Below are 22794 nucleotides of genomic sequence, written 5' to 3' on the forward strand. Positions count from 1 at the left end.
CCACTCCGCCCCCCCCCCAAAAAAAAAATATATATATATATATATATATATATATATACACACACACATACATACATGTAGGGAGAAACTCTCTCACTCTGGCTGTGATTTTGTGAATGGTTAAGGGCGAAATGGGTTTTCATTAATGGAGTCTCTCTCTCTCTCTCTCTCTCGGGCTGTGAAGGGTTTAATTTTCTACTATTAATCATATATACGTAAAGTACTTTTCTCTACGTAAGTTGTTGGACCAAGGATAATGGTTGTGCAAATAATTTTTATGTATCGTGTTCGAGGAATTGAATATGTTAATCAAATAATGGTGAAATAGGCGATTTTTGTTTAGATTCTGCATACGTTTCTCGATCTCCACGTCATAAAATGGATGTTATTTGCCAAAAAAAGAAAAGAAAAATGATGAATCTGTTCCTGGTTTGTGTTGCATTTACTTTCTATCGTTATTAATTTTATTTTTATAGTTCGTGATTCTTTGTATTTTAATTGATTTTCCTTGTTAAAAATTTGTACCAAATGATTTGCTTGTTGGAGAACCATTATCCCCTTGAGAAAAAAGGTAGTTCTTGGAAGAATAATAATATTTAACACCAGTGATTCTAACAAAATCATTCTAAGTAGTCACAGGTTCAATTAAATGAATCATGTGATATTGCATTTAATTGAATATATTATTTAATGTTATGCAATTGCCAGCTACACTAGTGCTTGACAACAATGATGGCGAATATAATTACTCTTCTTGGAATTTGAAATTTTTAGTTTATTAAGGCCCCTTTTGATACTCATTTTTTTAAAATACATTTTTCTTTTTTTTTTTCATTTCAACCACACATTCTTTATTAAAATAATATTATACGTAAATCAAAAACTTTTCTTTATTGTTCAACCACACATTTTCCATCAATTTACTATTCAAAAATGCATTTTTACATAAAAATGTCTCTCAAACATCCTCTAAACATGCTGTATAATCAATGTTTCACTTTTTCTTGAATGCTTGAAATAATCGGGAAAATTTTGCCCAGTTTCTCCCCATTTTTTTAAACTCATTTTCAAACTTTTTTCCATAAAATTATTTTGTACGTGTACCTATAATTTTTTACTAATTTTTAATCACACATTCTTAGAAAAGTAACTTTTCACAAAATCTTTACCAAACATGAGCTTAATGTTAGCTTAAGCAATCATCATTCCTAGTGGTACTTTGATTCTTTACTTGAAATTTAGTATGAATTGATTAATAGGCTTGTGCGGTTATGTTTACTTTGATACCTTTTCAAAAATTTCAGTTCTTTACTAGATGTTCACTTGTATGTTATAATCAAGAACATAGATTCAGAATTGTACCAACATCGATATTCAATTTCTTGATTCAAACTAATTCACGAACATCCTGTTTTTAATTCACAAATTTTCAGTTTTTATTTCACGAAGTTAGCGTTACCAACCTTTAAGACTTCAATATATTATCCAAAATATAGACTATACCAGCTCGTGTGCACTTTTTTGTTAAAATCAAAAGCCTAATTCTGGATGGGATAGATCAATAAAAGTTAAAAACCAATTTATTTTCCCTTTAGTTATCTACCCAAATTCGGTGCCTAGTCATACTAGGCATCATTTTCATCTGTATATATAGATGAAAGATTCTGAATTCATGTCCAAGTCCAATCAAGCCATAATTGGTTTAATTGCAAGTGTTGTCCTTGAACTTTTATTATTCTTACAATTAAATCCAAAACTTATAGCAATTGCAATTGAGTTCAAGACTTTATAGGGTTACGACAAGGACTTGTTTAGACTTGTATTTTTTAAGCTCCAATAATAAAATCATGTCCATGCGATCTTAAAGCATCCAATCTAATTATTAGTCTTTACTTTTTCTACTAAAGGTAAAAGACTACACTCTTGAAATATATAAAATCACACAAGCTAAAATATATTTGCATTATTTTTTTTGACCCACAGTATATATTTTATTCCATTTGAGATTTGATAATTATTTATGAGCATAAATGATTATTTTGTCATTCTAATTATTCTCACCAATTTAAGTTACATTTTTTTCAACGGTTTTTGAACTAATTTACATATTTCGAAGTTGAGTCATCGCTGAACATAAACCTTAGATTTATAACTGTTGGATAAGAAATAAGAAGTCACTCGATCCATTTTTAGAACGATGATTTTCGACATGAATTCTTGTTCTTTACCTTGCTCGTTCTCAAGCTCCTAGCTTAGTGAGATCTTTGATCTATCAAATTGATTTCACCTATTGGTGAATCAGAGAGCCATTAAACTAAAAAAAAAAAAAAAAGATATAAACAACCCTTAGATGAAATACCCAGTGATCCAATGTAGTTTAATTCTCTGCACAGTCATGCTCTAGAATTAAATTTGAGTTCATTATTTCTGTTTTTGATAGATCTGTGACATTTTATGTGTTGTCTTTCGCGCCTTTATTTCTAGTAATAGTTATAAACCAGTTATGTCCATTGATAGTATGTGTTTCGGCTTTTATCTATCTATGAATTATATACATTGATCTTCATCTTGAGTTGGGGGTTGATTGTGCCCACCATAAAGGTACGTTGGAGTCTGACTTGCTTCTTTTTTAAAGGTTGGGAACTAACTTGCTATTGCGGAATAGATTGGGGGCCAATAGCGCAATATTTCTCTGACCTTTTTATGATTGTGAATATGCATCTTTTGATCGAACTTCTTTTAGAGGTTCAACTTAACGGCCTTGAATTTGCATTTCTGAATGTTCTTACAGGATGGAATGGGAAATACTTCCTGTGGGGATTATTTCGTCGTAAGAAACGAGATGAAGTTGCATGCCAAGATAGAGCCTTCTATTCGTACACAAGACCTTCAAAAGATTGCAAAGAATCTACAGCTACCACCACTTCACATGGGTACGATGTTGCACTATGCCTAAAAATTTAAGCTGTTAGAGATGAGACAAACTTATTTATTTAGCCCCCATTTGCCCCCTTTTCTTTCCATTTTTTCTTCTCACTCTTATTTTCAACCACACAATACTCCATAAAATAATATTACACGTAAATAAAAAAATTTCTTTCTTTTTTAACCACATATTCTTTTAAAAAACACTATTCTAAACATTAAAATTTGGAAGAAAGGGGGCCAAACGGGGGCTTAATTTATGTTTTCGAATACACCTCTCATGTGCAATGCTAGATTCATTTCTCTATCAAATACTTGATGCTTGCATAACATTTGATCACAAGACCTTGAACATTAGACCTCAGTCTAAAGCTTGTTTGGAAGAAATTATAATTTTATTAATAATTTGAAGTCAAAGTCAAACATTAATTTTAATTACACATTCATAACTACTATCCACACATTTCTTATGATTCATTACTTATCTTCATTATCATCCTATTGTAATCTCTCTCAAACAAGCATATGTTGAACTACTTTATGTTAAAAGTTTAAGCGATTATATAGTTGACAAATTATTTATTTGAAACTATCTTTTATTTATGACACTCGCATCGTTCTTTAAAGAAACGTGGATTGTCTAAAAGGATGTCCTGCATTGGATGTCAAAAGGGCCCAATGAAAGGACTATCCTCCGGGATTTTCATAGGCGTACTTGCAGAAAGTTTGGGAATTCGCATGCTTTATCGGAAAATGTGGTGTCAATGCAGGAGTAGAAGGTGATAAACAAGATGGTAGCTCGTCTCCGGGCATTTTACGAGAAAAAGGTGAAATGGCTTTGATTTGTTATTTATTATTACATTTAGACATGGAAATCCTCAGAACTATTCGCTTAGACAACACAGAGAGTGGCTTTGACATCTAAAAAAGTATTTACTTGGGACAATAAATGTATTGTTTGCATACAGTACTGAAGATTATTAATAGTGTTAAATTGGATTATTGACTATTTTTTTTCTTCTTTAGTCTTGTCTGTTTTTATTTAGTCAAATATACAAACATGCTATAACAATGTGAGTGCATTTACTGGTTTAATTTTAGAGATTAACATGATTCATTGTAGAATGTCACGATCTTCTTGTTTTGCCTTTTAATTGTAAGAATACCACTATGAATATGTATGGTGTTTTTTCATTATTGCTTTTTAATGTTGTTCACACATTTGGCAAAATGTATATCTTAGTGTCAATTTGTGTACGTCTATATCGTAAAGCTAGTCGAGCCTAAAAGCTTAAAGTTAAATGAGAGCAAACAACGATTTATTATTATTATTTACTCTACTACTATAATGTGTATGTTGATGTTCATAATTATAGAATTGTTATGGATTGACTGAAAGCTGATTGATTTTATGAATCATGAATGGTGCATGTAGAATGGGTTCGTTTGATTGCAAAGATGAAATTTGGGTGGACAGAAAACGAATTGAAGGGAATTGAATTGCCTAGAATTTGTTTTAGCGGGAATTGTCAATTAATAGTTTTTAATTGGTATAATTTTTCACCTAAAAAATGTTAAAATGAAAGTGTCTTTTAATGTTCGTTTGACTTTTTTTTTATGAAAGTTATCAATTTAAGGGATATTCACTTTTACAATTATTCCTAGAATTTGTTTTCAGTGCAAAAAATAATAATAATAATAAAAAATAAAATAAAAAAAATTCAAAAATCATCTATATTTTGATGTTCGTTTGGTTTTATTTTACATAAAAATTGTCAATTTTAGGGATTTTTTTTTAACAATTGTTTCTAGAATTTGTTCCCATTGCAAAAAAAAAAAAAAAAAAAGGTGGAAATTCCACCAAAATAAGGAAATGGCACATGTGAGCAAAAGATGGAAAATGAATTTCATGGAAAAGAAATGCAATCAAAAATGAAAAAAGTTGGAAAATGGAATTCAAGAGATATCAAGCAGGGCCTAATTTCTCTTTGGTGTGTTCAAGTTCTATTTTACTTTGGTTTCAATAACATGGACATAGTAATTCTCTTAAACTTGCCTCTCTAATTCAGAGCTTATAAACCAAATTCTTATTTTCAAATTCCAAAATCAACAATTCAATCACAGTCTATTCGAACTCTAGATGTTCTCTTTCACGTGTGAATCATCATTTCATTCACACATTATTCGAATGCTAGATGTTCTCTTTCTCGCATGAATCAACATTTCAATCACAATTTTTCGCGTAATTTTGATTTCAAATAAGAACGTTCATTAAATTGAAATTTATAAATATGCAACTGAATTTGTTCAAATACATTAAAAATTTAAATAATAACAGATCATTAATTAATTTGCATCCTCATATAGTCACCATAAAATCTAGGCGCAGTTTCTTCTTCATGGGCATTATAGGCATAACCCCCATGACTTGATATATCAAGCCCAGCTACTTCTTCATCTGCGGATATTCTCAAAACTCTAAGCCCATGAAGTACGTAAAACAAAGGGCCCATAGTAATACTGACCCAGCCCAATATAACAAAAAGTTCAACGAATTGGGCCCCAATCAAACCCCATCCACCGCCCAATAGAAGCCCATAAGATCTGTGGACCCCATCTAGGCCCGAATCATATGCTTGGATCAGAAATTCCTCTTTGGCAAACAATCCTGTAAAGATTAGGCCCCAAGCTCCACACCCACCATGTAATTGGGCTGCTTCTAGCGGGTCATCATAGTTGAGCTTTAGTGCTAATATATTAAGCCCAATAAGAACCCAAGCCGCAACGAACCCGCATATTATTGCAGCCCATGGTTCTACGACCGAGCAACCCGATGTGATTGCCACGAATCCGCCTAATAGACCATTGCATACGTCTAGGGCGTCCCAGTGGCCCACAAGCATCCTTCGACCAAAGAGTGTGACAATTCCAGCAGTGGACCCAGCTAACGTGGTTGTTACTGCGGTCCGACCTACTGCAGTCCAGTTACCTTGATTAGTCGTATTTGGATATGGGACGAGAATTTTGTTGAAAGACCCGGGATTGAACCCGAACCATCCAAACCATAACAAGAACGTTCCTAAAACAACCAATGTGGCATTATGCCCACGCATTGGCACGGGCTTACCAAAGGCATCGAACCGCCCAACTCGCGGGCCTTCTATGAAGGCACCCCAAAGTCCCGCAATGGCACCAACCAAGTGAACCACACCACTACCTGCAAAGTCGATAGCACCCGACCCAAACAACAAAGAACTTGAGCTCGGGCTGAGCCATCCACTAGACGACCAAACCCAATGGGCCACAATCGGATAAACGAACCCCGTCAGAAAAAAGGAAAATACCAAATATGCACTAAATTGTGTGCGTTCAGCAATGGAGCCACTGGTGATACCAGCAACTGCTATGGCAAAAGCCCATTGGTAAAGAAAGAAACTGTAATCATAAGAAACCGAAGGGATATCTTTAAGAGCAAAGTATTGAGTCCCAATAAATGGGTTTGAATTCGGGCCTTCACCAAATGCGAAAGCAAACCCGAATAGATAGTAAGAAAGGCTGCCCACAACGGCATCAACTACATTGGTGAGCATAATATTCATGGCATTCTTGGCCCGAACAGAGCCCGCACAGAGCATGGCGAACCCGAGCTGCATTACAAAGACTAAGTAAGCTGAAAAGAGAAGATAAACGGCGTTGATAGAATCGGCGACTGTGGATTCCCATGAAACTTCCATTTTTCCGGGAGAAAGAATGGTTGGTTTGAAGAGAATTTTGATAATCTGTGAGTTATTAACAGTGGGTTTGAAGAGTAGATAAAGATAGCAGCATGCAGGGCCCTGCCCACTTGTTCTTGTTGTTGACAGACTGAGCATTTTCATTCACTGACTTGTATGGATAACTTGACTCTTGGCTTTTGTGATTTTCAAACAACATGAAAAACATCAGAGTGAAATTTTAGGTTAATCAGAGATTTTGCATTTCTTTTTATTTGGATAGTGACTTGAGTACATGGCACTATTCATATAGAGGCCTGTAAGGCCCATAACATGTCGGTGGGTCTAATCTGTATTAAAAAAAAGAAATTTTTTTTTCTAACAATGTGAAAAATATTACTTTTTGGTTTACTTTAATGTACTACTTTCTGTCACGTGATCAAGCCGAGTATTCTTCTAGAAAAATTAACAAAAGTTAATTGAGAGACCAAAAAAAAAAAAAAGGTTCGACAACTAATACGAAATTTCACTATAAATTGACTGAAGGGAAAAAATCGCATGTATCAACAATTTAAAAAATAATAAAAATTCCTACTATACTAATGAATTATTCCTCTAATAATTGTATAAAATTGAATAAATAACACCAAAAATACTTCTCGTCAAATCTTTTATTTTAATGACTTGTAACTGAAAATAAAAGGGGTTAACATTACGTCAAATCATTAACTGTCAAGGAATTAATTTCGGTTTTGTTGTCAATTTCATTTTTTCGACTGCGGAAGAAGTGTAAAAATCACTTTAATCACTGCTGGAGTTAAAAATTGAAATTACTGACATCATCGAGAGTGTATGTCAAATTTATTTTCAGTCGTAAAAAGAGGAAAGAAGTGTAAAAATCACTTTAATAACTGCTGAAGTTAAAATTGAAATTACCAACATATTCATAGAGAGCGTATATCAAATTCATATTTTCAATCGTAAAAAAAAAAAACATATTTATATTTCTGAAAGGCAATAGAGATAGGCGAAGTGTCAGCGCTGCTGTTTTTGTTGGTTTTACTCACATAGATAGGAGACTAAATCAAATGATACGCAATATGTCGTGTTTCAAGGGAAATTAACACACTAATGGATATACAATATGTCGTCCTTCATGCCATCATCATTGCCGAAGGACACATATATGCTCATGTAGATAACTAAAGACGAAATAATATGAGCAATATAAAAATAATGGATCACAAAGAAAACAAGATTTAGTGGAAATCTAAATTCGGGAAAATCATAAATAGAGACGGAAAATTTACTATAATCAATAGTAAAGAGTTACAAAGAATCTCTTTGGATCAATAACTAATTGGACAATTCCAATATATGTTGTACACCACATATTTATAATCAAAGAATCCCTAACATACTAGGAGAATTAATACATTGACTTTAATATAAGATGAAGTTTTAATAAAATGATTAAAACCAACAATGAAGAATTTATGATGAAATAGGAGTTAAATTCACCTTAGACTCCTACAAATCATTTTCAAGTTTACTACCAACTCATCTAATAGTATTTCTAATCAAATATTCAACAAGAATTCGGGTCACAACCCAATTCTAACAAACTCCACCTTGATACGAATTTCATCACAAAGAATAAAATTTAATTCTTCAACTACAACAAAATTCTCCAAACAAAACACTCCATCATATTACTCTACATCTTCCACCATGCCCCTCTATACATACTCAACAAGTGTGAACTAACTTCAAGCATTGCTTATCGACAGGATTACCTTGGGCACCAAACTTGATTGAATCACCACAGACAACAAAATCATCAAGTTCACAAACTAACTCCATCCGAGTTAACAAATTTGTTTAAATTATCCCCACGAGCAACAAGAGCACAACTCCTTACGTTGCTTTCCCTCCAGCGTCCAAATAAAAATCCACCATAACAAAATTTGTTGTTGCAAACTAAAAGTGGAATCTCAAATTCAAACTTGTCATCTTTGAAACAATCAACCTTATTCAAACATCGTTTTAATAACTAATCTGGCCTTCTTAAGAATTGTCAAAACCTTCGCTCTGATATCACTTGTTATAATTTGGACTAGACCTGAAACCACTTTATTGAAAGCAAAATAGCTCTAATACTAAATTGGTGAGAATCCAGGCAAATAATTACAGAATGAGAAAAATATAAGCAATATGAAAATAATGAATCACAAAGAACATATGATTTACGTAAAAACCCAAATTCAGGAAAACCACATTCAGAGACGGAGAATTCATTATAATCAATAGTAAGAAATTGCAAAGAATCTCTTTAGACCATAATTAATTAGTTAATTGGTCAATTCTAATATGTGTTGTATACCATATATTTATAATTAAATAATCCCTAGCACACTAAGAGAATTAATACATAAAGAATTTAATACAAGGTGAAGTCCCAATAAAATGGGTAAAATCAATAATGGATAATTTGGGATGAAATAGGAGTCAAATTCACCTTGGACTACTTCAAGATATCTTTAAGTCTACTACCAATTTCAAATACTCCTCGAATAACATTTCTAATTAAATACTCAACAAGAATTTGGATCACAACTTAATTCTAACAATTCTTTAACGAAAAAAAATTGTCTATTGACTACTTCAAGACGACGCTATATAGTTATTTGAGAATGAGAATTGCTATATGAGTAAATAGCATTTTTAGCAAGCAAAAACTGTGCATGATGAATTAGTTGTGTTCTTTATTATTCTAGGAATAATAAATCGGTCTTGCAACGTGTACATAATAATTGATATACACATGATGTGGTGAGATATAATTAAGTCAGAATTTTTTCAACCAAATTAAAAAAAATCTTCCCCGATCTCTTTTTGATACATCATTTATATATAAACCATTATATGAGCTCCTTATGTATAAGTATCATTATTCTTATTATATTAGGCATGTGGATTGTTCTCGAATTAGTTCTGAAGCAGAGAGATGAGGAGTAATCGATTGCTTGGAGGCAGCAATCAAGAAACGAACATTTGAGCTACCCATGGGGTTACTTACATTTAGTTTAATTCATTTCGTTTTCAATAAAGTTTAAACTCGATTTTTTGTACTTGTATAATCCAGGGAATAAGAGTAAAATTATGCAGTGAAGACAAAATTGTATGTAACTCACAAATTTTAAGTAGAATCGTCTTTCAATCGGTCGTGTAGACATTTATATACCCTACAAGATCAGTGTAATGTATAATGTAATAGATATAAAGGATGGCGATTGAAGGATTTTTTGCATATAAAGATGATGAAGTGAAGATTTTTAGGGATTAAATTTTATGGAAGGTTGAATTAGTGCTAAGTAAATGAGATGGAAATTTGGGATTTACAAGCAAGTATGATGAAATTAATGACGGGGTCAATTTGATGGATTAATAAGCGTCTTCTAATTAGATTAATTTTTAAAGTGATGATTTTTAAGATATCACTTTTACTTTTATATTATAGTATTAATAGGAACAAAATGTTGGGAAAAATATGTGATTTGTGTGTAGATATTTATCAATTAACATAATCAATTAAATAACATAAATATAATTCAACAGTAAAATGGAGCAGAGATTCAGAAAGTAAGCTTTGGGAGTCATGTCTAAAACACTGTCATAAAGTCGTGTTGTCCCCTTTTGTGCGGATGATTTGGGCACTATAAGGCTTCAAGATAAAACACATATGGCTGATAGTCGGTTCCTCTTCTATGGGCACGACTATTGACAAATAAGTGAACGAATATTTATCGAGTTGTCAAAAATATTGAACATAAAATGTATATAGAGTATTTTCAAGTGGTTTTTAAGATATATACAACAATGAATCCAATCACCTTTTACAGGTAAAATTTCAATCCCACATTTATACCATTAAAACACAAGTTACAATATGTATTATGATCTTTTAATTTTATGTTAAAACTTAATATTAAAATATCATAAGTTGAAAGATTGAAACTTTTATTTTAAGTTACAACAATTCCCCACAAGTTTTAAACTTTCAAAAATAAAAAATAAAAATAAAAATAAATAAATATATATATAAAATAGTTGCAACATAATACTGTGCAATAGGTGTAGGTATCTTTTGGACTTAAACCTTACTTATTGATAACAATTTCCATTTAAGGGAGTTATAATGGACTAAGCATTGAATTATGTCCCTTTAGCCAAACTACAATTGTCCCACCACTACTAAAAAACAGCTTTTCATTTACGTAAAATTACCAGCGGATTGCATTTGTTGATAATTAGAAATGGACTATCCGTTGGTAAAAATAATTCACTTTCAACTACGATAATCAGCAATGGATTTTCCGTTGGTAACAATGATATCCTTTTACCTACGGATATTCCGTACCTAATGTAACCATTTAATATTTTGATCTTTCACCTACAAATATTCCGTAGGTGACGTACCAAATATTACCAACGGAAACAATCCGTTGGTAATTAAAAACGGATTACCCGTTAGTAAAAGTAATTCACTTTCAATTACGATAATCAGCAACGAATTTTCCATTGATAATGATAATATCTCTTTACTAACGGATATTCTGTGCTTAATATGACCGTTTAATATTTGAATTTTTCACCTACGGATATTTCGTTGATAATTAAAAAAGGATTATCCGTTGGTAAAAGTAATTCAATTATTCCACATCAGAAGTTTACAACAAAGTCTTTGGAGTATCCTCTATAAATTTGTGGTTCAATAAGTGGTTAAACAATATTTTGGCTTTTCAATTCAATTGTTTAAAAGTTTTAAAAAAATTATCATTATTAAATAAATAATAATAACAATAATAAAAAAATGAGTAAATAATTTTTTTTACCATGCCTCGCACCTATATGACTATTTACAACATTGATTTTTACTAATTGTAATGATAGACATTTACCAACGAAAAATCGGTTGGTATTGGTTAAGATTTTTACCAACGAAAATTTCGTTGGTAAAAAATTCACACATTACCAACGAAATTTCCATTGGTAAAATGTTTAATCTTTATCTATGGCACAATCCGTTGGTAACTATCAGCCACCCTTAAATTAACAACGGATTTGTGGTTGCAAATATTCCGTTGGTAAATAGTAATAGCAACGGATATCAAGGTTTTAGGAACGAAAAATCCGTGCCTGAAGCCATATTTTTTAGTAGTGCACACACAGTGTCGATTTAGGCTCTAGTTCATAGCGGGTAGCGTTTTTAATGGCCATGCACTTTAATCTTGATTTTAGTAAGAGTTTTTAGAGAATAGCTCAATTGTATAGCCACGGCCTCATGACAACCTTTACATAAGTGAGTCCTCCAAGAGTGTGTACGATCCACATCTCACGAGAATTGTCACATCGATACTCATTCGGGATTAAACTCTTCCTAACATCACATTATTAGCACCATCACCATAGGGATGAGTGCAATAAAAGTAGTGCTATTACAAGTCAAGCAATATGAGTTATTTCTACCACATTGAACTTTTTAATGGGATATCCAATCACAAATGTTGAATTACTACCAAAAGTGACTCCCTTACGGACTTAAACCCATCCCCCTTGATGGCTTATGCATGTCCATCTCGGGCTACAATTTATTTATGTCTCTTAGTTAATAGTTTGGTAACAACAATATTTGCAAGCTTTTATTCTTCGCTTGCACTTCTATGCATTTGAAAAAAAAAAAAAAAAAAAAAAAAAGAAACTTCAATTGTCCAAAATATCAATAATACACATTTAATTATAACAAGATGAACATATGAAATTTAGAAATTGATTTCTAGTAACATTTACGAACAAATGCATCTGTTCAACTCTTGTATTCACCTGCAAATCTACAAATTTAACCTAAACACTTTACTCAAAACATCAATTTTACCATTAAGAATAATAAAAAAATATAAGGTGTATCTATTTAAAATTTTTAACACTCCCATATCTCAAATATATCTTATTCATTGGGAGGATGTTATTTTGTAGAGTTTATCTTGAGGTAGGTCAAATAGTACATTTGTTGTGCAGTTCTATCACTAGTTAGTGTACTTCATTTTCTTTCTTACAACGTATATAATAATCAATATGTCTAAACTTATAGAAGAAAATGCGTTGTAATTATTTGTCTTCACACTATGATTTTTTTTTTTTTTTAATTCTTTACGTCCTTCCCCTCATTTTCATTTAGATTACATAAAAATTCATATAAACTCATGAGCCATTTTATGAGATTATTGACTGTATTCATTCCTGAGACACATCACATATGTGAATGACTATATTATAATTATTAATTACCATTATCATGGTCATCAAGTTGATGCCAATGATCATGAATATTTCTCACACATATCAAAATTTTTAATAACACTTAACTTTTGGAACTTCTTTTCCATAATGAAATTATCGTTAGGATGATAACATAGTTAATTAACATTAAGATATAATAACAATAAAGAGTAAATGAATTGTACAAGAGAAGGCATCACAATTTTTGTAACTGCAAAATTCAAAATAATGGTATCGATTGAATAACAATAAAGCATCATTTGTTGTAAAAGGCAATTCCAGACAATTCTGAATGCTTGGATAAAGGAAACATATATGCAATTTTTATTTTATTTTATTTTATTTTATTTTTTGATTGTTGAATAAAAAATTTATAGTTACTCACTCTCCAATATAAATTGATTTATCTTAGTACAGTTAGTTATCAAGGGAGAAGTAGTTGAAGGCTGTAGGCACACTCTTTCAATGAAATTATTTTCACTACCTATAAGTCCAATTAAATTCATTTTATCATATTATTATTATTGATTAGGTAGGGCTAGTTACCAATTCATTGAAACAATGGTCATCTACATATCATGACTCTTAGCTGGCCAACTGTTTTAATACCATAAGCCCTTCCTTATTTATACATGTTAACCCTCGTCGATTTCTTAAGCGAACAGCTACCTAGAATACAACTGCTTCATGGCTCTCCTAATTTAAAATTTCCGTCACTTACGACAAGGACAAATTATGGGAGTTCATTTCCAATTTTATTTATTTATTTTTTATTAGTTTTGTTCATAATATAAATGTTTTTCTTTTCGATTTAAAATTCTTTTACGAGGAAAATGAAATTTTAAAACAATTTTTTAAGATTTCCTCTTAAAAAATATGTTCTACTGTTCATTACGTTTATCTCAGGATTATTATCATAAAAAATAAAAAGAATTATTTTTTATCATAAATATTTTTTCTTGATTTTAAGTTATTCTCTTTTCGTGATAAATTTTATTTTTCCAATTTTAATTAAATAATATTTATATATTTTTTTGTTCAAAAAAAGTATTTATCTAATGAGTAAAACAAATGGAAAAAAAAAAAATTTTAATAGATGGAGAGTTTTTTCCATAACACAGAGAAAATTTCAGAAAACCTCCGTGCTATGAAGAGTATTCTCCATAACACGGAAATGTTGACATCTCCGTGTTATGGAGAAAACTCACCATAACACAGACTCCACTTTACCTTCTTTTTCCTTTTTTTATTATTAGTTTTTTTCATAATATAAATTTTTTTCTTTTTGATTGAAAATTCTTTTTAATTCCTTTCGTTTTATGATAAAATACAATTCCTCAATTTTTAAGAAGAAAATATATTTTAAAATAATTTTCAAAAAATATATAATAAGAACAAACCAAATTATGCAAAAGAATGTTACTAAAATTAAATAAAGTTCTTTTTAATTTTTCCTTTTTATGATAAAACATAATTTTTTTAAATTTTAATTAAATAATATATATATATATATATATTCTTTATTTAGTTTTCGTAAATTTTTTTCTTCATATTTGTTTTGTTTTTATTATATACATTTGAAAATTATTTGAAAACTTCTTTTCCTTCATACTATAAATAATTACTGTAACAACGAAATTTCGTGTATTAAAATAAAGAAATCGTTACAAATTGTATTTTTAGAAATACAAGTAATATTGACTTTCTTGTAATTGCAAAATTGCAAAAAAAATTTGATTAATGATCTGAATATTTGAAGACGAAAGGCCACGTGGCTTGAATTCTGGTCTTTAAGAATTTGTTGAAAGTTTGATTTGTCGAGATTTGACTTTTTTAGAACTTGAATCTTGAAGCTTGGATTTGAACTTGAATTTGATTTAATTTGAAGAATACTTTGATTTTCTTGGACTTGTCGTGAACCTATTTGATTCGAAGAAGATTTTGATCTTCTCGAGGTTCATCGAGTTTAGATTTGAGAGAATTTCTTCCATTCTTTCTACTTTGGAATTTTTTCAACACTTCGTGGTTACCTTTTCTGCTTTCTCTTCTTCTTGCAAGCTTCTTCTCTTCTCCCTCTATTTTTGTCTTATGGACCATTAGTCATATTTATAGGGAAAAATTCGTGCTAATTTTGATAATTACTCAATTACATTTAATTAAAATGAATAATTGAGTAATTATGATTTTTTTGGTTTATTTATTTATTTAAAGTGTGAAATGAGTCTTTGGGGGGCTAATGATTTAAATCAATCTGGTCCATTATTATTTTATTTAATTTTTTTATTGTCTACAAATGCCCTCTCAATATTTATTTATTTATTTATTATGAAATAAATAAATTAATAAATTTTGATTTTTGATTTTTTTTATCTCTCTCTCTCTCTCTCTCTCTCTCTCTCTCTCTCTTTTTTACATTTGATTTGAACTCAGACTTCCTCTTAGTAAATTAATACGAATGGAAGATTTGTGAACAAAATGTGAATTTGATAAAAAATTTATCCTTCAAATTGGAGAATAAGAATTATTTATTTGGCACACTCTTTCAATGAAATTATTTTCACTACCTATAAGTCCAATTAAATTCATTTTATCATATTATTATTATTGATTAGGTAGGGCTAGTTACCAATTCATTGAAACAATGGTCATCTACATATCATGACTCTTAGCTGGCCAACTGTTTTAATACCATAAGCCCTTCCTTATTTATACATGTTAACCCTCGTCGATTTCTTAAGCGAACAGCTACCTAGAATACAACTGCTTCATGGCTCTCCTAATTTAAAATTTCCGTCACTTACGACAAGGACAAATTATGGGAGTTCATTTCCAATTTTATTTATTTATTTTTTATTAGTTTTGTTCATAATATAAATGTTTTTCTTTTCGATTTAAAATTCTTTTACGAGGAAAATGAAATTTTAAAACAATTTTTTAAGATTTCCTCTTAAAAAATATGTTCTACTGTTCATTACGTTTATCTCAGGATTATTATCATAAAAAATAAAAAGAATTATTTTTTATCATAAATATTTTTTCTTGATTTTAAGTTATTCTCTTTTCGTGATAAAATTTATTTTTCCAATTTTAATTAAATAATATTTATATATTTTTTTGTTCAAAAAAAGTATTTATCTAATGAGTAAAACAAATGAAAAAAAAAAAATTATAATAGATGGAGAGTTTTTTCCATAACACAGAGAAAATTTCAGAAAACCTCCGTGCTATGAAGAGTATTCTCCATAACACGGAAATGTTGACATCTCCGTGTTATGGAGAAAACTCACCATAACACAGACTCCACTTTACCTTCTTTTTCCTTTTTTTATTATTAGTTTTTTTCATAATATAAATTTTTTTCTTTTTGATTGAAAATTCTTTTTAATTCCTTTCGTTTCAGAAAACCTCCGTGCTATGAAGAGTATTCTCCATAACACGGAAATGTTGACATCTCCGTGTTATGGAGAAAACTCACCATAACACAGACTCCACTTTACCTTCTTTTTCCTTTTTTTATTATTAGTTTTTTTCATAATATAAATTTTTTTCTTTTTGATTGAAAATTCTTTTTAATTCCTTTCGTTTTATGATAAAATACAATTCCTCAATTTTTAAGAAGAAAATATATTTTAAAATAATTTTCAAAAAATATATAATAAGAACAAACCAAATTATGCAAAAGAATGTTACTAAAATTAAATAAAGTTCTTTTTAATTTTTCCTTTTTATGATAAAACATAATTTTTTTAAATTTTAATTAAATAATATATATATATATATATATTCTTTATTTAGTTTTCGTAAATTTTTTTCTTCATATTTGTTTTGTTTTTATTATATACATTTGAAAATTATTTGAAAACTTCTTTTCCTTCATACTATAAATAATTACTGTAACAACGAAATTTCGTGTATTAAAATAAAGAAATCGTTACAAATTGTATTTTTAGAAATACAAGTAATATTGACTTTCTTGTAATTGCAAAATTGCAAAAAAAATTTGATTAATGATCTGAATATTTGAAGACGAAAGGCCACGTGGCTTGAATTCTGGTCTTTAAGAATTTGTTGAAAGTTTGATTTGTCGAGATTTGACTTTTTTAGAACTTGAATCTTGAAGCTTGGATTTGAACTTGAATTTGATTTAATTTGAAGAATACTTTGATTTTCTTGGACTTGTCGTGAACCTATTTGATTCGAAGAAGATTTTGATCTTCTCGAGGTTCATCGAGTTTAGATTTGAGAGAATTTCTTCCATTCTTTCTACTTTGGAATTTTTTCAACACTTCGTGGTTACCTTTTCTGCTTTCTCTTCTTCTTGCAAGCTTCTTCTCTTCTCCCTCTATTTTTGTCTTATGGACCATTAGTCATATTTATAGGGAAAAATTCGTGCTAATTTTGATAATTACTCAATTACATTTAATTAAAATGAATAATTGAGTAATTATGATTTTTTTGGTTTATTTATTTATTTAAAGTGTGAAATGAGTCTTTGGGTTTATGGACTTTAATTGGGCTAATGATTTGAATCGACCCAAATCATTTTATTTTATTTTTATTATTTATGTCTACAATTGCCCCCTCAAGACTTATTTATTTATTATGAAATAAATAAATTAATAAATTTTGATTTTCGATTTTTTTTATCTCTCTCTCTCTCTCTTTTACATTTGATTTGAACTCAGACTTCCTCTTAGTAAATTAATACGAATGGAAGATTTGTGAACAAAATGTGAATTTGATAAAAAATTTATCCTTCAAATTGGAGAATAAGAATTATTTATTTTTTGGTCGAATTTTGATTATTTATTTATTTTATAGACCCATAACAAATTTAATTTAAACATATTTATTACGTTTCATGGTAAATTGGGTTTAAGTGAAGTACAATACCCAACTATTTATTTGAACAAATTATAAGATTTAGACACAAGTTGGTTAAAATCTTGCAAACAAATGTAATTTTTTTCTTCTTTTTCTTCTTCTTCTTCTTCTGTTTTATTTTATTTTTCTCGTTTTTTCTTTTTTTTTTAAATCATATTTTCTTCTTTCGGTTTCGACCGCGGCACTGCCCGATGAGACAAAGGATTGGTTCCTTGGAATTGGTGCAATTCCGATTGCAACTGGTATCCTCGTGGCAGAAGCCTCTATACAATTCTTTTTTTTTCTTAATTAATTCATTGGTTTCTATAAGAATTAATTTTTTTTTAATTTAGTATTTATTCGTTTTCTTTGGTTTCTGCCAATTGTTTGGTTGTTGGCAAAAACCAATTGTTGAGTTGGCAGAAACTAATGATAAACTTTTTTTTATTTGTTTTTGTTTTTTTTTTCCTTCTAAATTTTGCAGACGATATTGGTCTTGAACTGCGAACCCCCCTCCCTCTTTTTTTCCTTTTTCTGACATGACTTATCTTTCTCCCCTCTTTTTTTTTCTTCTTTTACACAACCATTTTTATCTTTTGTTTCCTTTTTTTCTCTTCTTTTTTTTTTTTTTCCAATTTTGACCCCCTTTTATTTTGTTGATTATTGTTTTCATTTTTATTTGTTAGTATTGTTGTTTTAACAAAATTGAAACTAACATTCTTCATTTTTTTTCCAGAGATTTAATCTTTTGGAGCGTATCAAGGATTTTGAGCTTCAAAGTTTTCTTTGTTTAGAGGTTAATTTTTTTTTTGTCACAATTATTTTATGAGTTCAGTAAATATATGCTTATGAATAAACTCAAAATTGCAAACCTTCATAGATATTGAGGACCAAGGACTGCCACTTTTCACCATTCAATGCACTTTTTGTTAGGAACCAAGGACCCGCTCCTACCACTGTCTAAGGCATTTTGTGTTAAGGACCAATGATCTATTCCTTCAATTGTCCAAGATACTTTGGGTTAAGGACCAAGGACTTGTTCTTTCAACTGTCCAAAATATTTTGGGTTAAGGACCAAGGACTGGCTCCTTCTATCGTTCAAGGCACTTTGTGTTGAGGACCAAGGATTTGCTCCTTTGATCGTCCAAGGCACTTTACATTTGGGACTAAGGACTTGTTCCTTCATCTGTTCAAAACACTTTGTGTTGAGGACCAAGGACATGTTCCTTCAACTGTCCAAGACACTTTGGGTTAATGACTAAGGACATGTTCTTTCAACTGTCTAATACACTTTGGGTTAAGGACCAAGGACATGTTTTTTCGACCATCCAAGGCACTTCATATTTGGGACCAAGGACCTGTTCCTTCAACTGTTCAAGACACTTTGTGTTGAGGACCAAGGACATATTCCTTCAACCGTCCAAAACACTTTGGGTTAAGGACCAAGGATCTGTTCCTTCAATTGTCCAAGACACTTTGGGTTGAGGACCAAGGACTGGCTCCTTCTATTGTCCAAGGCACTTTGTGTTGAGGACCAATGACTGGCTCCTTCAATCATCTAAGGTACTTTGTGTTGAAGAATAAGGACCTGCTCCTTCGACCGTCCAAGGCACTTCACGTTTGGGAGACTCGTGATTTTAGACAATAAACTAATTTAAGAGATTTACTGCTCTTTTTTTGCAGGCATGGCTAGAACAAGTTTTGATGATAAAGTGTACGCTGATATACACGAAATTGTTGAGCTTAAAAATCAAGGTAAAATTTATCTACGTTTCAAAGTCACTGATGAGAAGTACCATGGCCAGACTGGCATACGGGTTGAACTTAAATTTAGTGTCCATAAGTCAATGACAGATCCTTCCCCTGATCTTCTGGAGCAATTGTCGGAGTTGCATATGCACACCATGAGTGAATGTCATGAGAGTTTGGATATTGGCAAGTCCAATTGCTCTAGCAGTCATCTTCCCTTTTTGTGTCTTTCACCTCATCATTCCCAGAGCATAGAGCGCATCCTAAGGGCTATGATTTGTGAGAGGATTGATAATAGAGAAATATGATGGGGAAGTGCACTAGTCAGTTGAGGAAAGATTTCTTTTCTTCCAAAATTTTGGGAGTAGTCTTTATGGATCCAAAAACTTCTACTTAAGAGGAATCTTCGCGAGTTAGTTTTTGCAGTTGGTTCTGCCACAAAAGATTACCATCACCCAAACTCTATTTATAGAAATCTTTGTGAGGTTTGGTGTTCAGAGACCAATACCTTTGTGACTGTCAATGGTGAAATTGGTATTTTTCTTTGGGACACTAGTGAGATAAGTGGACTTTCGATCATGGGTCATTGCTATGAACATTTCATGGACATTTTCTTTCTAGTTGGGTGGCAACTTATTTTGTCCGAGGTGTTTATGCTCATGTGGACAAAAGTTATTCTCGCCCTATAATTAAAAGATATGCTGGCACTCTGATTGCTTTTTAATTTTGGGAGAAAAATGTCATTTGATTGTCGAAAATTTATCCAAGGAGTGATGAACACCAATGACTTTTGCTGGAATCCATTACCCTTATTGTCTCATTTTGATGTACCTGTGGATGACCAACCGAGGTTTGCAGATACTTCAAAATTCATGATGAGTATTCGATCTGGATTTGTTTCTTATCGTCGAGGAAATTCACATTTCATTCTTGAGGCGTATATTCATTACAGATTTGCGAGACAACTGGCTTTAGACAAAAACTTCCCGGTTCACCAAGAACGTTGAATATTGCCCCCAGTGTAGGCGACATGTATCGGGTTTGGTTATTCTTGACTCGGACGAAAAGTGGGTCTATATTTCATATTTCAGAGTATGAGTGGGGTATATATCAAAATGTTGATGTTGAATATCAGGCTTGGTGGAATAGCTAAGTGTTACCACTCTTGACTAGGGTTCAGGTGCAAGTCTTATTTTCTAGTGAGAATCGTGACTTTGTTCTTGGCCTGACTCCGAACAGGGGTTTAGCTAGAGGGTTAAACCCCCCAAATGTTGCTCATAAAGAGGCTTCTCGAAAGAGGGATCTAAACCAGCAAAATGAAAGAGGTATTAAGAGAATCAAAATTATAGTTCCCTGGGCAAAGATTGCTGCCACCTCTGAGCCTGCTGATAAGGTGCCAGAAGTAATTTTGATTCCATATCACAGTAGTCCCGGAGATCGATCATCACAAGCATCGGGAAAGACTTTGACTATATATATATATATATACACATATCGTATTGCTTGTATTTGATTTCTGTCACAATCTTCAATTTTAGGCTCCTCTTTCTCGATTATACAAAATCAAAGGACTGGTAGAACCGAGGCCATTTCAACCTATTCCGAGTCTTTGAAAAGGTGAAGTTGGAGCTTCTTGTAGTAACATCAGCCTCCCGAACACACCATCAGACGATGGATTTTAGACATGTCGCCTAGGACACGAAATGCATGTATGTTTTTTTTTTTTGCTGCACCTTTTTTTTTTAAAATCATACTTCATTTTTGTATGTTCTTCAAGCATCCCTGAAGGACTAAATTTCTTCATGAATCCAAACTTTTTGCAAGATCAGACTGGCAAGAATGATGGGCGAATCGATACAGTCCAAGGAATAGATGGTATTCACGATTCTCGTGACCCTCCTTTCAAATATCCGAGCACCATCAGTGGAGGTACTTCGATGCTTATCATGGATAATTTTAATAATGAAGATGAAGTGAATTCAGGGATTGTGGGAGCTAACATCTCAAGGATCAATCAAGGAGTTCCTGTCGTTCCATCTTCATTGGCTTTAGTCAGTACTGTACCTTCACAGACTAATAATTATCGAGCTGCACCAATCTGTTCTTTCATGTCTGGTCCTCTATCTAGAATTACCTAAGAGTCTCCTTATCTGAAGGTTGTTTTAGAAGAAGCCATGATTAATTACCTTCAAAAGTGTTTTAAGGATGTCTTGAAGTATGGATTCTCCAATATTTGACTTTGGTGGTAACTCTTCAAAACGTGATTATCAACTCATTCCGCGCAGACCCAGCACTTTTGATGAAGCGCATGGATATGTTTCTAAAAAAAATTGACTCTTACTTATTTGAAAGAAAGCAACACTTGGATTGTCTAACCATCAAAGAAAAGGTTGAGCAGTTGAAACTTTTGAACATTCAGGTGGAAGTAACGCTTTCCATGCGTTCTTTGTTGGAAGGCAAAATTGGTCAGCTAACATTTAAGCTAGATAAACTCCGTGATGAACTTTAAGCTCAGCAAGAACGAACGAGTCTGTTTAGAGCTAAGAAGGCAGCTTTGGAATAATCACAGACAAGCGATGTCACTAGCATAACATCCATTGACCAGAAAAGGAAGACCCTTGAAGATAGTTTCCTACCAGTGATCAATGGCGAGTGATCCTGATGAAGTCAATAATTTCTAATCTCTTTTCTTTTAGACCATATTGTATGAATTTTGACTTGATATTTTTATTTGGATGAACTTTTCTTTTTCATGTGTCTTGTGTTTTTTACTACAGCAAGTGATGAACAAATTGAATAAATTTATTAGTTATGACTGAACTTGAATTTATAATTTATTTAAGCTGCCTACGTACTCAAACGGGATCAAGTCAAACGTAGTTCTTTACAAGAACACAATTTTTTTCTTACAATGAAAAATTTAAAAGAAAGAACTTCAGGCGTAAAAATGCTTTAAAAAATTTTCATTGATAGGTCCGATTTGCATTCATCTTTGTCTACGATCTTGTACGCTTCGTTAGTGAATAAATGAGTAATAAGAAATGGACCACCCGATTTAGGCTGGAATTTGCCCCTATTTTTCTTGTGATTATGATTGGTTTGCGCACGGAAAGTATCAGATCTCCAACTTGAAATTAGGGTTGTCAATGGGTCGAGTCGAGCCGCCTCAGCCCATGAAAGCACGAGCTCGGCTCTTGGCCCAAGC

General features: G+C 31.4%; 2 protein-coding genes across 2 annotated transcripts; one reads left to right on the plus strand and one right to left on the minus strand.

The window, feature by feature from the left end:
• Positions 1-2746: 2746 nt before the first annotated feature.
• Positions 2747-3970, plus strand: LOC111366545. Its single transcript, XM_022987283.1, has 2 exons — positions 2747-2933; positions 3696-3970. The coding sequence occupies exons 1-2, from the start codon at positions 2780-2782 to the stop codon at positions 3848-3850; spliced, it is 309 nt and encodes a 102-aa protein (XP_022843051.1). The 5' UTR covers positions 2747-2779; the 3' UTR covers positions 3851-3970.
• A 1264-nt stretch (positions 3971-5234) lies between these two features.
• LOC111367974 (ammonium transporter 1 member 3-like) lies at positions 5235-6849 on the minus strand. Its single transcript, XM_022989130.1, has one exon. It carries the CDS (start codon positions 6801-6803, stop codon positions 5268-5270), a length of 1536 nt encoding a protein of 511 aa, XP_022844898.1. The 5' UTR covers positions 6804-6849; the 3' UTR covers positions 5235-5267.
• Positions 6850-22794: the final 15945 nt, after the last annotated feature.

The sequence above is a fragment of the Olea europaea genome, chromosome 18, assembly GCF_002742605.1.
Source record: "Olea europaea var. sylvestris chromosome 18, O_europaea_v1, whole genome shotgun sequence".
In the NCBI taxonomy this organism is placed as follows: Eukaryota; Viridiplantae; Streptophyta; class Magnoliopsida; order Lamiales; family Oleaceae; genus Olea; species Olea europaea.

Bases quoted from the DNA above. Each gene is read 5' to 3' on its own strand.
- LOC111367974 (XM_022989130.1), bottom strand. From the start codon at position 6,803: ATGAAAATGCTCAGTCTGTCAACAACAAGAACAAGTGGGCAGGGCCCT.
- LOC111366545 (XM_022987283.1), top strand. From the start codon at position 2,780: ATGTTCTTACAGGATGGAATGGGAAATACTTCCTGTGGGGATTATTTC. The intron at 2,934-3,695 runs GTACGATGTTGC...GTGTCAATGCAG, and splicing joins GCTACCACCACTTCACATGG to GAGTAGAAGGTGATAAACAA.